Source organism: Myxocyprinus asiaticus, chromosome 1 (genome assembly GCF_019703515.2).
Source record: "Myxocyprinus asiaticus isolate MX2 ecotype Aquarium Trade chromosome 1, UBuf_Myxa_2, whole genome shotgun sequence".
Lineage (NCBI taxonomy): Eukaryota > Metazoa > Chordata > Actinopteri > Cypriniformes > Catostomidae > Myxocyprinus > Myxocyprinus asiaticus.
Window position 1 is genome coordinate 10057792 of NC_059344.1, and position 16166 is coordinate 10073957.

The window sequence follows — 16166 nt, forward strand, 5'->3', positions numbered from 1 at the left end:
CTTAAGGACAACGAAGTCAAGATATTGGAGTGGCCATCACAAAGCCCTGACCTCAATCCGATAGAAGATTTGTGGGCAGAACTGAAAAAGCGTGTGTGAGCAAAGGAGGCCTACAAACCTGACCCATTTACACCAGTTCTGTCAGGAGGAATGGGCCAACATTCCAGAAAGTTATTGTGAGAAACTTGTGGAAGGCTACCCAAAACTTTGGACCCAATTTAAACAATTTAAAGGCAATGCTACCAAATACTAACAAAGTGTATGTAAACTTCTGACCCACTGGGAATGTGATGAAAGGAATAAAAGCTGAAATAAATAATTATCTCTACTATTATTCTGACATTTCACATTCTTAAAATAAAGTAGTGATCCTAACTGACCTAAAATTAAATGTCAGGAATTGTGAAAAACTGAGTTTAAATGTATTTGGCTAAGGTGTATGTAAACTTCTGACTTCAACTGTAGATGCACCATGATAAAACTGATATCTGATGAGAAAAGCATAATGTATTTCACATTATTGGAATCACGCTGTCTGAATTTATATGAGAATATAAATTTTATATCCACCAACATATTTCAATCTCCTTAACTGCTGTGCTTAAAACTGCTCATTTTAAGACCCCCCATTTTAGCCAATAATAAATAAAAAACTTTAACATATTATTCATATATTCAGTACATTATTTTCATTGCCACAAGATGTGGTGTATTTTCTACTTGGTAAATGCATATGGTGATGGAAATATGAACTGGGTTAAGCCATGCAGAACAAAACACACAGTTAGACCTCCTGCTCTTTTGACCACTAGTTTGTTTTTCAATAAATAATGAAAGTTATGCAGAGAAAAAAATGGATGCACCTTATCTCCTTGAAAATAAAACGCAGCTGGAGCCAAAGCAATCAGCACCCAGTGCATTTCCCATGCAACCACACTTCTTCTAAGCAAGTTCCACAGTGCATTTCTACATCCAATGAGCACATTATTACTATCTAGGAAATGTGCTTCATCCTCTAGGGTATAATAAATTTATTCTAGCCTGGACACCATATGCTTTTTACTGATTAGGTGAGAATATAAGGAATGCTAAGGCATCCTCCCCCCTGGGTAATATTTTGATGTTTATGATTATGTGGTGTAGTTAAAAATTCCTTCCACGTTATGACTCAGTTTTTAAATATAATTGGAAATGAGAAACATATAAAACAAAGTTAAACCTTATAAAACTTTATTTCTCCTTTATTCGTTGTGTAACCTCAACAAAAGTTTGTCTTTCAAACAAATGTATAAGCACATAATCCTAATCATTTACATCAGCATACTGTAGCTCTTTTTTTTAATCCCCTTTTTCTCCCCAATTTGGAATGCCCAATTCCCACTACTTTGTAGGTCCTCATGGTGGCGCGGTTACTCATATCAATCCGGATGTTGCCTCCGCTTCTGAGACTGTCAGTCCGCGCATCTTATCACGTGGCTCGCTGTGCATGACACCGCGGAGACTCCCAGCATGTGGAGGCTCATGCTACTCTGCGCAATCCACGCACAACTTACCACGTGCCCCATTGAGAGCGAAAACCACTTAATCATGACCACGAGGAGGTTACCCCATGTGACTCTACCCTCCCTAGCAACCGGGCCAATTTGGTTGCTTAGGAGACCTGGCTGGAGTCACTCAGCACACCCTGGATTTGAACTTGCGACTCCAGGGGTGGTAGTCAGCGTCAATACTTGCTGAGCTACCCAGGCCCCCTGCAGCTCTTTTTAACATTTGTTTATCAGTTTTGTCTTTGGTGCAAGTTCTCTGGGGTTTTTTTTCACAAAGAATGAAAATCACATGGTCATGATGAAACATTGTTAAACATTTTATTAATATTTTATAAACATATAATAATAATAATTTTATATATCAAGCTGTATACATGGGTTTATACATATACATGTGAATATGTATTATATTAATATGAAAACAACATTGTAAATCTGGGATTTTTAAAAATTTTGTATTAATTATTTATTTATTTAAACTTGAAAATAAAGCCCAAAGTTTTAGGATTTCCAAAAATCTACTATTTAAAATTACTAGATATTTCTATGTCACTAATCAAATGCAAGTAAATTTGTGACATTGACCATGCTAACTCCTGATGCTCTTTGAAACATTCTCAAAGATAACATGGATCATCAGATTTTCAAACATGTGGAGTCCATGCCTGCTTGAGCGCATGCTGTCATTAAAGCAAAAGTGGGACATGTCAAAAACACAACGAAATTCTGAAATGTAAATTCAACTTCTCAGACTGTTATGCTGATAATTTGTATTGAAAAAATGATCTATTAATTTAAGAATAAAAATAGAAGTAATTTTCTTTTCATAGGTGGTCTCTGATATTAATATATTATTATGAACTTTTATATTACATTATATTAATGTCTATAGTCTTCTAATCTACATAACACCACCAAGTCCCTGAAAAGAAGCACCATTCCCCAGTCCCCATGGGGGTAACCGTCTGTAATGCCTGAGCAAAAACCTATCATGTTATCCTGATAGCATGTCATTGAAGTGTAAGTTAACAGAAAACAAAAACAACGACACATCTTTAATTTCACAATCTATAACTTCAGTTATATACTATTATATTACTATTGTGTAAGTTATGGTTTAAAAGTCATTAAATATCGGATTTACACCTGTTCTCCTGCAGTCAGTCCAAGGAAAAGCTCTTGACGTCACAGTTACACAGCGGAAGCCGGATATCCGCCATGACCGGAAAGATTCCATATTTGGGCATTCTTAGCAGGCGCAATGGCAGCTTCCATTCTGTGTAGACGACTAGCTTAACGTTGAATGTGGAGTCTATGATCGTTTGTAAAACATTTTCAACGGATCTCTGAGACGGATCAGCGGTGGATTGGAACGTATGCTTTTTAAAATGTCAAAAACCAAAAGCTAGTCACTGAATTGATCCGTCAAACCACTACAAACCCGAAACCACTTAGCAAGGCTTTGCTAGCATCCTCGATACGGTTTGCATTTTTTTTTAATAAACATTCGTAAACCCACATATAAACCCGGAATCAACCGTTAACGTTTTACAAATCAACCGCCCTTCATGCCCGAGCAAGGACCGAGAATGAACGCATTCTCTCTCGGCGAGCTGTGCTGGCTCTTCTGCTGCCCGCCCTGTCCGAGTCGCATCGCGGCCAAACTGGCTTTTTTGCCACCGGAGCCCACGTACTCCATCCACACGGACGCGAGCGGCGCGTCCAGCCTGCACCTCACCGAGCGCGCAGACTGGCAGTACTCGCAGCGCGAGCTCGACGCCGTCGAGGTGCTCGTCACCCGAACCAGCCGCGGGAACCGGGTCGGCTGCATGTTCGTCCGCTGCGCGCCCAGCAGCCGCTACACGCTGCTGTTCTCGCACGGCAACGCCGTGGACCTAGGCCAGATGTGCAGCTTCTACATCGGCCTCGGGTCCAGGATCAACTGCAACGTGTTCTCCTATGATTACTCGGGTTACGGGGTCAGCACCGGGAAACCATCCGAGAAGAACCTGTACGCGGATATTGAAGCGGCCTGGCAGGTTCTCAGGAACAAGTGAGTGTCTTCGAACAGCTGCTTCTCTATTTGGCCATCTTTACCAAACCACTTGGCCCGGTATTGTTTTGGTGTTTTCATACTCGCCATGCAGATACAGTACCAGTCAAAAGTTTGGACACACCTACTCATTCGTTATTTCTATTTGCCACGTTTTAGAATAATAGTAAAGTCATCAAAACTATAAAATAACAACGCAAATGTAAGTATGGGAGTCATGCAGTGACCAATATCATATGTATCTCATATCAGCATCCACACCTTGCCTATTACAGTCTGCAAACTCTTGGCTTTCTCTCTCAACCAGCTGCATGAGGTGCATCCTGGGGTGCTTTTCCATGTATTCTGGACATTTAATGGCTGATTTTCCCATCAACTCTCATACATGGACACGATTTGTATTTGGCTGCAGATCTAATTTGAAGCCTTTAGACGAAAAGGTTTTTAAGATCAGTGGAAGTGTGTCCAAACGTTTAACTGGTGTATATTCCAGCACACAGTATGTAAAGCTTTGCTGGCTTCTAGATGGGATGGATGAATAGATTAATGGTTATCAGAATAACTGAGTCTGTCCAGTGTACAGATTATTGGGATTGTTCAATCGTTTCAGTTCTTTAGGACTGTTGATATAAACACGTATTGGATTAGTTCATTATAACATTCAGTGGGCTCATACGTCAAGGCCCATCGGGAAGTCAGCAGAGCTTTCTGTTTGTATAGATTCCATGTGGTCCTGCATATGACCAAGGCATCTTTATTGATAGGCCATCATTCTGAGAATCCAATAATAGGCCTTTCATGCTCTGCACTAGCGTTGTCATGATACCAAAATGTCTGGATCTCCTGTTGTCTCCTCTGCTAAAGCATGATAATTATGTATGTTCCATTGTGTTCTTTTCACTCTTCGCATCACCAAACAACAAAACTGTGTGCTAAATAAGCATAGACAAGCGTATCTACGTAGGCGGCAGCCAGTGTGCACGAGGATTCTCTTGTTTGACGTTTAGTGAAACACCGCGGGTCGTGTGATTTCAACATGGCGAAACACATTGAAGGGGGTGACCTGCACCATGTATAATAAAACACTTTTTATAGAAAACTATTGAGCACAGTCTTCATCTGATCTGAGTGTACACTATTCGGATCATTTTTCACAAAAACACAATTAATTTGTTAATGTGTAAAACTTTTTATATTAGCGCCAAATTACTGAATGCACCTTTAACAAAGTTAAATGTATTAATGTAAATAATACATTGAAACAATTGCATGTTTCCTTGAAGTGATTCTCAATCAAGTTTTTTTTAAGAGATTCTCAATCAAGTTTTTTTTTTTTTTTTAAGTAGGACCCTATGAAATCTGAGTTTTACTTGTTTTTTTTATTCCCTAAATTCTAATTCCCCCCCCCAATTCTGTTTTCTGTTCCATGATTTTAAGTTTAATTCATTTCATCATCAAAATGGTATCTAATCAAATAAATTAATAAAACTTTAATCAGATTACATTTTAAATCTTATCAATCGTTGGGTATAAAATTGGTTTGTACTGTTGCCAGGGTTGCTGACAGGTTAAAAATTGCTGTTTTGGAGCATTTCCAGTGTTACGGACATATTATTTGGAGTGAAAACGTGAAATTTAACTTCACATATAAAGTACTCATTGCCAGTATATCGAACCATTTGTATGTATAGGCCTAATCATAAACTCCTGCAGATAAAAGTCCATACATCATAAAATGGTCAGTCTAGACATGTTTTTCCCCATTTACATTGGGAAATGAACTTACACCAAGAATGTGACGAAAAATAGACATGTGTTTTTGGAGACCACACACTCTTAAAAACTCTGCGTTGATATGCACAGTCGAGAAATTATAATAGCCACAGATTGTGGGCTGGCACTCCTAAGATCTTGTAATTATTTTTTTCATTGTCGTTTTCAAATAAATGTGGAAAAAACAGCATTACGGATTTGGCATCTGTTTGTTACGGACATAACAGTTGTAAAAGCAGCACTTGCATATTGAAAACCAAACACTTTGAAACCTGCAGACTAGGACTGGGTGATATGATGATATATATCGTAGCGACAATATAAAGTGTCAGTCGATAAAGTTTTTGCTATATCGTGTATATTGCAATATGTAAATATCCATGTGTGCAGCACGTGTGTATCTATCAGTGGGCACGCTTCACATGAGACTGAAACCAGGCTTGAGCGGGGAATTGTGGCCGGTAAAATTTGTGCGCGCTGGTTTAACGGCAGTTTCACTAAAGGTATTAAGCAGATCAGGCAACGGTGCAAACACGCGCACAAACTCGTTGCTGATTCTTTGCAATTTTGATTTTGCGGGCTGATTCTTAGCGCTCTACAGTGGAAGATGCAGCAGTCCATCATGGTCTGAGACACCCTACTGGTACAGCGTCACCATGATCCAGACACCTGAATCATCTCTTTAACATGCCAAGGTGTGCTTGACAACACTGCACAAATGTACTTCTCTATCATTTGATTAATTATTGCTGATATGATCAATAGAAAAGTAAAGAAAATTAAGGGGAGCTTGTCGTTAAGACAGGTGCGCTATCTGTGGTGTAGGTTCACAAAAGCCGACACCGATTAGAAAAATGTAATCTGCAAACTGTGTCCTACGATAATCACTTGATTCTAGGGATGGGCATTCATCAATAATTTGGTATTCAAATATTTAAGCTAATAAAAAACAAATACTCGAATATTCTATTATTTAATTGAAGATAATTAATGAGAAAGAGACGTTGTAAAATTATTATTTTAGACATAAAGGTTGCATCACCATTAAAAAAAACCAAGCTTCTAATTGCATCCAAAACAAGCTTATATTATGTCCTGTTTTTGTTGTTGAAAACATTTAAACAAGCAATGCGTGAAAACAAAGTACAGAATGAAAGCATTTAAGCTCATGCAAAGCGAAAAAAGAAAAAGAAACCGCTATTAAAGTAGACTGACGCAGTTAACGTACAGGACGACTATTAGGGCTGCCCCCGACCAAAGATTTTCCTAGTCGACTAGTAGGCGTTAATTTAAGCCATTAGTCGACTAGTCGCACATTTGTGATATTAATTTAATTACTTAAATATATTTTTTGGTGGGGCATCAGAAAATGTTTTGAGTTCCAGGGCTGAGAATGTTATAAGTAACATTGCTAACACTTTTCTACATTACAGAGAAATACTAAACCGTAATAATGAGCCTTTAAAATATACATTTTACAAGCGGACGCACAAAGCCACACCGGCAAAAGCGGTTCTGAATGTGTCGGAAAAACCAGCAGAGAGACTGTTTGAACATTTTGTTCATTTATAGAGAGAAATGCACATTAGGGTTGTGCCGACAGACGATGATCCCGGGGATCGACGATGTTTCAGAGTGATCGCTAATAGCTGATACCTTTGATGATGTCAAGACGATATTTGGTTCGTTTTCCCATGTATTAAATAATCATAATTATTATTTTTAGGCTATTATTATCAAATTAATATTACAAATAATTTACCCGTAGACACACAGACACGCGCTTGAAGAAACACTTTATTATATTATTACGAACAGATGACAGAAAAGCCGTCTATACGGAGGCGTGCAGTCTCGTGGAACATGCGCATCTAAAAGGTTCTCGCTCTTTGGTTCTGTCTTCCGATTTTTTTTTTTTGTTGCAAGAACAGTATCGTCTATGAGTGCTGCAAATTACCTCAGACATCTCAGCTCAGGAGTTGTTTTGAGTTCAGTTCGCTTTATTTCCACAGAGCAGTTCATTGTGACCACAACTCTGCAGCCTATTCATCTCTGATTAAAACATAAAATAATACAAAAACACGTTCACCTCGAACCATGATTTATATTTCTTTTATCACTTCATTATTTTCATTGTTTTTTTTGTTTTGTTTGGAGTGCAGTTTGAATTTAGAAATGTATTTGATTTAAGTTTTTCATTTTTTAAATAAATTAATTTGATTTTCAATGCAAAATCACTAAAGCAAGAATATTCACTGAATTTTTAGTTAAAATAAATACAAACTAAAGTTCAAAGTTTGAAATCAAGGTGTCTTTATTGTGTAGGGTTAACCCTAACCCTGCTTAATGAAAATTACCCCATAGTACCAACTAGCGTCCAACCAGCGGTAATACCATTGTTCGTCGGTTTCCTGTGGAGTTTTTACTGCTACCAACCGACCAATCAAAACTTGGTTGACCAAGACTCTTCTCATTGACTAAGGTTTGGTCGACTATCAGGGGGCAGCCCTAATGACTATAAACACATGCCATATAATAGTTATGTTTATATTGTATCTCATGCCATGTTTTTGTTGAGAAAAACAAGCATATCCACACGCTCAGTAAACTATACTCATTTATACACACCAGTTTAATTGATGGAATGTCCCTCCGCTAGCAAAGTCTTTCTCGGATTCCATGTTTGTTGTTTACAGAAGCGTCGCAGGGATTATGTTGCTACGGGGACGCTGCTTTCTGACGAGTTGCACATATACGGGAGTAAAGAGTACACCGCTTATCCAGTACATTTAAACAGGAACCAGCTTTCTCACAGTAAGCTACATTCTCGCAATAACCCACTTTTTTGGTGTCCATCTAAACGTACTGACAGAACGGTTTGCTCATCAAATGTCATCAACTTGTGTCCACACTCAACAGCGCCACCCAGTGCATTCTGTTATAACTGAGTTTTAGTTTGTGTATTCAGGATTTAACATGCATCTCACTATATATATGGCCAGCAAAGCAAAACTTTGCGAAATTCAAGTAGTATTTGTACTTTCTGAATACTTATTGCAAAACGAATACTCGAGTATTCGACTACTCGTGCACATCCCTACTTGATTCCGTCAATTTTCCATTTGTTTATAAATATTTGAAATGTATTTTCTGCAAGACGTGTAATTTTCCTTGTGTATTTTTTTTTTCTAAAATTATGTAATATTTTCTTTTTGTTTGCTTTGAAAAGATCTTGAGTTTCTTAAGGAAAGTTTATAATAATATTGGACAACAACATGTCAGACTGAAATGTGGCATAATGTGAAATTGAGTATTATTCTAAGGTTGATTAACACTGTGTTTTTTATTTTTAATTTTGACTAAAGTTGTAAATAAGGAGAAAATTATAAAAGAGGAAGTAGATTTTCCAAAAATAGGCATTACAAAATGGTTATTTATTATGTTAACCAATTTTTATTGGTTTTCCAGGAAAAAAAATACTATATTATGATATATCATTATCATGATATAAAATTACTCGTATCGTGATTTAAGATTTTGGTCATATCGCTCACCCCTGCTGCAGACTGTGATATTTGACACATTGGTATGACATCCATCAAGGCAGCTTTATGGTTTGAATTAAGATTGAAATCACAATATAGCCTTGCACGATTACTAAAACACAAAATGCTGCATTTTAAAACATAGTCTGCAGACTGCATTGACGGCCTCAGTTAGTGCTGCGTGACAAAGCGTCTCCCTCCAGCGGGTGTTAGCGGCACACACTGAGCAGTGCAGCAATATGAGATGATCCAATGTTAGCTGTGCCATAGTCTTTGCTCAGTAAATATTCCTGCTTTTTTTGTCCTTTACTGATCACATGTCTGAAGTAGAGATGCATGCGTTCTGCATAGCAGTGGTAGGAAAAGCCATGTGCCATTATCATCAGTCCGAGTGATATGTATAGCAAGAAGAGGAGGGGTCCAAGCACTGATCCCTGAGGCTCCCCAGTGGTTAGCTGGTGTGATTTGGACACCTCCTTTATAGTTTAGGCTATTAACTGCAAGGTTTCTGTTTCTTCTGTAGATACTGATATTGAAACTGACATTAGACAGAAAAAATCTGAACTAGCATTATTTTATTTTTAAGATGCACTGCTTGCACTTTGTAGTCTTTGGGCAATAGCTTTTTATTGCCCATCAGTTTTCCAACTATTATGGTGGGGGACAATTGAGTTCAATCGGAAAGTGGAATTTTTAAAATAATCATTCCTCTGTAACTTTTAGATCCAGAAACATGCTCTACACAATTTGAAGTGCACAATAATAGTGGTTATCTCAAATAACTGTGATCAGATGATCATTTAATAGTTGCGACTGGCCTAGTATCAATGTTATTAAAATGCATAAATTGTATTGTGTCCATTTATATGTGTATTAACGGTTATCGGGTTGAATCTAAAAAAATTAAACCGAGTAGAACAACAAACTTTAAATATATGTAATTAGTAGGGATGTGCGGAATGACTAATTTCACTGACGTTTAAAACAAAATTTTGGAGTCGACTAGTCTTAAAAGAATCCAACCTTCAGAAAACAGTCAAAAAAATTGTTTGTGTGACCCATTTAAAATACTTAATCTATTTTGGAATCCGACGCTAAATTCTGCTGAAAGGGGGCATTTATCTGCGACGTGCTCGCCTTGCATTATCATAACTGTACATTTAATGGTGAACATGACATGCTTTCACCTTTAACGAATACAGGTTTATTTATTGAAAACAATTGAATGAATAGTGCAGGACCAAGAGCGCAACCCTAATAGCCTGTTCTAAATGGAATTCACCAAGTAAAAGTTACTTATTAAAACATTCAGTGCATTGTTAAAAATAATTAACAGGTAGGCTAAGCCAAATCTACGAGAGAAAAAAGTGTTGAAAAGTTACACGTATTTCACGATGTGCAGTCGTGCATTATCCATTGATCTATCTAATACAGTATGATGGCTGTTCTGTAAAGAACGTTAACCAATAACAGTTACGATATTAAAAAAAAGCTATCCACCTTATGCGGCAGAGAATCTTGCGCGCAGCCATCTTTTTTCTTTTTCTCCCCAATTTGTAATGCTCAGTTCCCAATGCGCTATAAGTCCTCATGGTGGCGTAGTGACTCGCCTCAATCCGGGTGGTGAAGGACGAATCTCAGTTGCCTCCGCGTCTGAGACGGTCAATCCGCGCATCTTATCACGTGGCTTGTTGAGCGCGTTACCACGGAGACATAGCGCGTGTGGAGGCCTCACGCTATTTTCTGCGACATCCACGAGCAACTCACCACGTGCCCCGCTGATAGCGAACCACATTATAGCGAACATGGGGAGGTTATCCCATGTGACTCTACCCTCCCTAGCAACCAGGCCAATTTGGTTGCTTATGAGGCTTGGCTGGAGTCACTCAACACACCCTGGATTCAAACTCGCGACTCCAGGGGTGGTAGTCAGCGTCTTTACTTGCTGAGATACCCAGGCCCCCCTTCCAGTTTAGCGTATTCTATATAAATTTCTGTGGTGTTTGTCAATGATTTCAAATAGTTTAAAACAAGAGTACTTCATTCATAAATGCACAAGATCCTACCTTCATGCTGTGGATGTACTGATATGCCTCTGTGCTCACGAAACTCCAATTGACAACACAAAGTCATTAAAAATATCTCTTAGACACCTCTGACCATCTTCTCATGTCATTCACTCATCACGTTGTAGTTCAGGTGAGCAAGTTATTTGAGTGTTAAACCCTAACGGGGGAAGGGGTGCAAATTTATACACGCACATATAAATTTATATAAAAGTGTATTAAAAGTTTCAAGTCAACTACACATTCTAAACCAAATTATTAATGAGTTGAAACCTAAAAATTAAGCAGAATTACACATATAACAATGAAATGCTTGTATCATGAAAAGGTGCAGCGTGTCATAGCTGTCTGAATGTGATCTGCCAGGTCCAATTTACCTCTGCGACCATTTTACCAAAAACAAACATTTACAGTGACAGAAAAAACACCTCACGAGCATTTTCACATAGTAAAGGGGTGGTGTAGACTCACACCATCAACTCTTGGTGAAAAATACTTTCTGTGCTCCCACGCGTAATCCATTTTAATCGACTCTTCTCGGTAGCTTCAGTGCAAACAGGAAGTTAGATGACCAAATTCGCACGAGCAGAGTGCTGAAAAGGGGTGGGGCTGAATAAGTTGGATAGGATAGAAAAAATAATCTTGTGATGTAGCCTATAATAAACCTAATTTATTCTAAACATAAAGTGCACACAAAAAGATAGTTTAACCCGTTAAGCAGTAGGCACTCGTTGAAAATAGCCTTCTTAATCAGCAGATTAAAAAATGGCATTCCTTGCCTAAAACATACATTTTCTAGGCTACTTTTTGATGAGCAAAATTAACACGTCGACATGGTCCGGTGAAAGACAGGACTTGACTCAGCTTGAAAAAGCCTGCTCGCACAGATTTAAAGAGAACTCAAATGTGAAAACATCAGACTTTCAAGCCAACATTTTGGAAATTCGCTTCCCGCACCACCACCGAAGTGATTTCATAGCTACTTTGTCTAGCGAGATGACATTTTCCTGCGCACACCGCGAGTGAGAGAGGGAAGAAGCATGCGCAGCCTGAGATGAAATTAAACTTTAAATCTGCTCCAGATAGCCTCTTTCTTTTTATTTTTATTTTATTATTATTATTTTTTTAAATAATTTTATTAATTATATTAAAAATGTGCAACATTAATATGACAGTAATTTATGTGCAGCCTCTGTAAAAAATATAAAGCCAAATGTAAATGTGTAAAAATGTTTGAGGAACTATATTAACCGACTAGTAATTCCAGTGTCGATTAGCAGCATCAGAACCATTTAGCTGATTAGTCGACTAGTCTCGCACATCCCTAGTAATTAGGGATGCCGTGGTGTGAGTGCTTAGTCGCAGGGTGGTCCTTGCTGCGTTTTCAAAAGTGCAGAACTGTAAGATTTTTATGGGTGTGCAACACACAGTTCACGGCATCCGACAGTTTTATTTCTTATGCAACAGTTTATTAAAGCAATCTGTTGTCTGTCAGGCACCCCACTGTAAAGAATCAGCAACAGACTCCATAAAAATACTGTCCTTTTAATCTGTACACAACACCTCACAAATAAACCTGTGGACTATGCATAAAAATAGAAACATTGCTTACAGCAGGCGATTTTATAGTCCGATAATGATTTTTTTTTTTACTTTTGTTAAATGTGAATTTGTATACAAGCAATGCTTTAAATAATGAGGATGTTTTAAGATGCAACCTCTCAAAGTTTACACGTTAATAGCTAAACGCAAATGCACCGTGCGCTGTCAGCATGCTTGCAAAAAGTTGCATCTCTCAATTAGGGTTGCAAAGGGACGAAAAATTTCCGGTAAATTTCTCGAAACTTTCCATGGGAAGTTAAGCTGGGGAATTTTGGAAAAAACTTTGGGCACTTGGCTATATGCTGCTGCATCTTTGTGGCATTCTTAACATAGGTCTTTGCACAGTATTTGCAAATGTACGCAGCCTTTCCTTCTACATTGGCTGAGGTGAAATGTATCCACACATCGTATGGCGCACGTGGCATTGTTCTGTAGAATAAGATTAGAAAAAAGCTTGTAAAAAAACATTAATGCAATGCCATGCACAGATATATATAAATAGTTAGCTAAACAATTGGAATATTCTGGAATGGTAAAATTATTTTACAATTGATGCTGGACAAATGAATAGAAATAGGCTAGATGAATAGATGATCACTCCTCAATCAGCATGCTAAATCAAACTTGTTACATTTTGAAATAGTTTTTCTTTTTATTATTTTATTTCACACTAACTGTTCACAAAAACTATTGAATGAAATAGTTTCAAAACCTTACTTGCTTGTCTCTACACATGCATTAGAAGTATTTGACCATTGTGCAGCTTTTCTCTGTATTTTCAGTATATCGTTATATTTGTGTATAATTTTGCGTGCACGAGGATATTTTGAAGGCAAAAAATGTATTGGCATCTCTCACAATAAACTCTGTGTTTAAGACTCTGTCAAGTTAAAAATAGCTTATCTTTTGACCAGGGAGGTGCATGAGTAGTCGAATTCGATCGCATTCTTGCACTAAAAAAGGCTAGATGAAGCGCAACAAAATACAGTTTAACAGAAACCAGGTGTCTCGAGACACATTTGAAAGTTCTTTTTAACTTGACATGGCATCTAAAAACAGCACTCCTGCACGAGACACTGAATAAACAAAAACAACGTGATAGACATTCGTCTAGCGCGTTTATATAGAAAAACAAATGGTAAACTGTATGGTTGCAAAAGTGTTCGGTGTGAACAGCCACTTAATGTAGGTGGAGGTCTTGGCCATTTGCGTCTTGCTCTCTTATCAGCATTTCTCAGATTAAGCAATGGGTCTGTCTGTAAAGGAGTTCAAGTTGGAAATGTGTGTCTCGAGATCCTCGCGTTCTGTTCCTTTCTGTTGTGTTCCATCTGTTTGAACAGCCCCTGACCAGGGATCATGAGCCGCTTTAACACCGAGTTCAGCCGAATACCACTGCTATCTGGGAATAATTCTACCCTACATACAGCTGTAAATAATGAAAAACACTGTGGTAAATCGCTGTTATTATGAAGTTTGAGTCTGTGGTAGTATATATTGTGGCACCAGTGCAAGTGTAACGCCATGATAACATAACTGCCTATTGAATCGTTTACCCCTTCATTTAACTTAAAATTTGAGAAAATGAACCAATTAAAACTTTTTTTATTTGGTATTTTATGCACTTTAAAACGGAATGTGTTTTTATCAGCCAGGAATGTTCTTTGCAATAATATTACATGGTGCTGTATGGTTTTATGTGTTTAATGCACCCTCTTGTGGACTAAGAATGTCAATTTAAAATTCAAATTTAATTTGAATTTAGAACATTTTATGGTAAAAATTCGAATTTAGTTTCTCTGCCCAACTGACAGCCTTAAAGTGCACGTCAAATCCTGAACACCCTAACTAAAACTCGCAGTTATAACTGAATGCATTGGGTGACGCTGTGGACACAAGTTGACCACATTTGATGAATGGCGTCATCTGTCTCCATACTAAGCAAAGTTTGGAATTATGTTGATCAAAATGATCTACATGTCATGTGCAGTGTACCATAGTCCTTTTCTGTTCTTGGAACTTTATGCATTTAGCACGGCAATATACAGAATTATTTGGATAGTCCAGAGGAAAGTCCTTTTTGTCCTCTTTAACAAATCCTTTGTAAATGAAGGCCAGAGTCTTTTTGGAGCATTTACATTTGAATTGGAGTTTTTTTTTTTATTGAAAATCGATGCATTTGGTAATGGTTATGGGTATTTATAGGTTCTTGGAAAAATAAGTGTTTCTTACCTTTGTCCTATTACTGTCATATATAGTATAGAAAGGATGGAGTCCTGCACACTACTTTTTTCTCTCGATTTTATCGATTAATGCAAATTTACATTTCGACACTTTCTTCTCAGCATCAAGGAATCGAGGTTTTGCATAAAAAATATTTGCAAATGCTATAGATAGATATGTTGTCAATTCACCAAAGGCTGAATAAGGAAGAGAAAAAACTGCTCTTCAATATTCATTTTTTCACGTCTGTAATGCAAGTTTATTTCCCGATTTGGGAAAAAACGTATCTGCAGGTTTTTTTTATTCTTTATTATACATTTATAGATTATACAATTTTATATACAATGATATACAATGAGTACTTCTAGATTAACTTGGTATAGATAAAAATTAACACCTACATTGGCTAAGAAGCATTTTGATATTTTCTTATTTTATACTGTAATTTTTCAACATATGGGTTATTTATATAAATTAGATTTAAATTTATTTTACATTTGCACTATGTTGACAGCTTCCTTTGTGGTGCATTTTTTTCTTGCATACCTTTGTTTCCTATAATGAAAATAACTTTGAATTCTCTGACCAAGTTACTTTGCATTCTAATAAAGAATATGTTATTTAAGACATGTTGGAGTTACTTTTTAGTTCAGTACATTTAAAAGTTGAAAAACCGAATCGTGAATCATCCTGAAGTTTTTTTTGTATTTTCTATATTTTTTCAGTTAGCAACATTTCCGTCTTAAAACCTTCTTTAGGAGACTGCATGAGAGGTAAACATTGGAGTGAATATGCCGTGGAGAATGATCACATTCTGCTTTTTAAGGCTGCTTTTTTTCCTGGTTTTACTCTGCCAATGCACAGGAAAGACATGGCCCATTTTCCAAAGAGAAAAATGCAAGAGGTTTACCATCATATGATGAGCAGTGTATGCCACCGGACACAAAGGTAAAAGTTCTCAGATTAGCTAAAAAGGACATTTATTGACAAATATAAAAAGTAATGTGTTGATATTAGGGATGTCAATATTCAGACATTTTCATAATCGATCTTCGAGGAAATTAATGATCAATTAATCGTTAATATCGCAAAACGCACGGGGAGGACTCCAAATAATAAGTGCATGTAGCCTACATTTTAAATATAATTTAAATTAATACACTTAAGAAATGCAAGCATTGGCATTTTCCACTTAATATATTCTTTGTTCAGTGTATTTAAATGCATTAGGCTATGTTTAGAATGAATTTGTGGATTGTTTAATTATTGTTAATAATAACTTCTATCTTAAGATACTTAAGATATATAACTTGTATACATAGTTGAGTTCATTAAAACTTTGTTGTGGATTGTGGAATAT

General features: G+C 37.1%; 1 protein-coding gene across 1 annotated transcript in view; it reads left to right on the forward strand.

Moving 5' to 3' along the window:
* Nucleotides 1-1824: 1824 nt before the first annotated feature.
* Nucleotides 1825-16166, forward strand: part of abhd17c (abhydrolase domain containing 17C, depalmitoylase) — an 80414-nt gene continuing 66072 nt past the window's right edge. Inside the window, exon 1 of the mRNA XM_051664917.1 lies at nt 1825-3600. Coding sequence (XP_051520877.1) covers nt 3116-3600 — 485 coding nt within the window. The 5' untranslated portion in view covers nt 1825-3115. The remainder of the gene's footprint in view (nt 3601-16166) is intronic.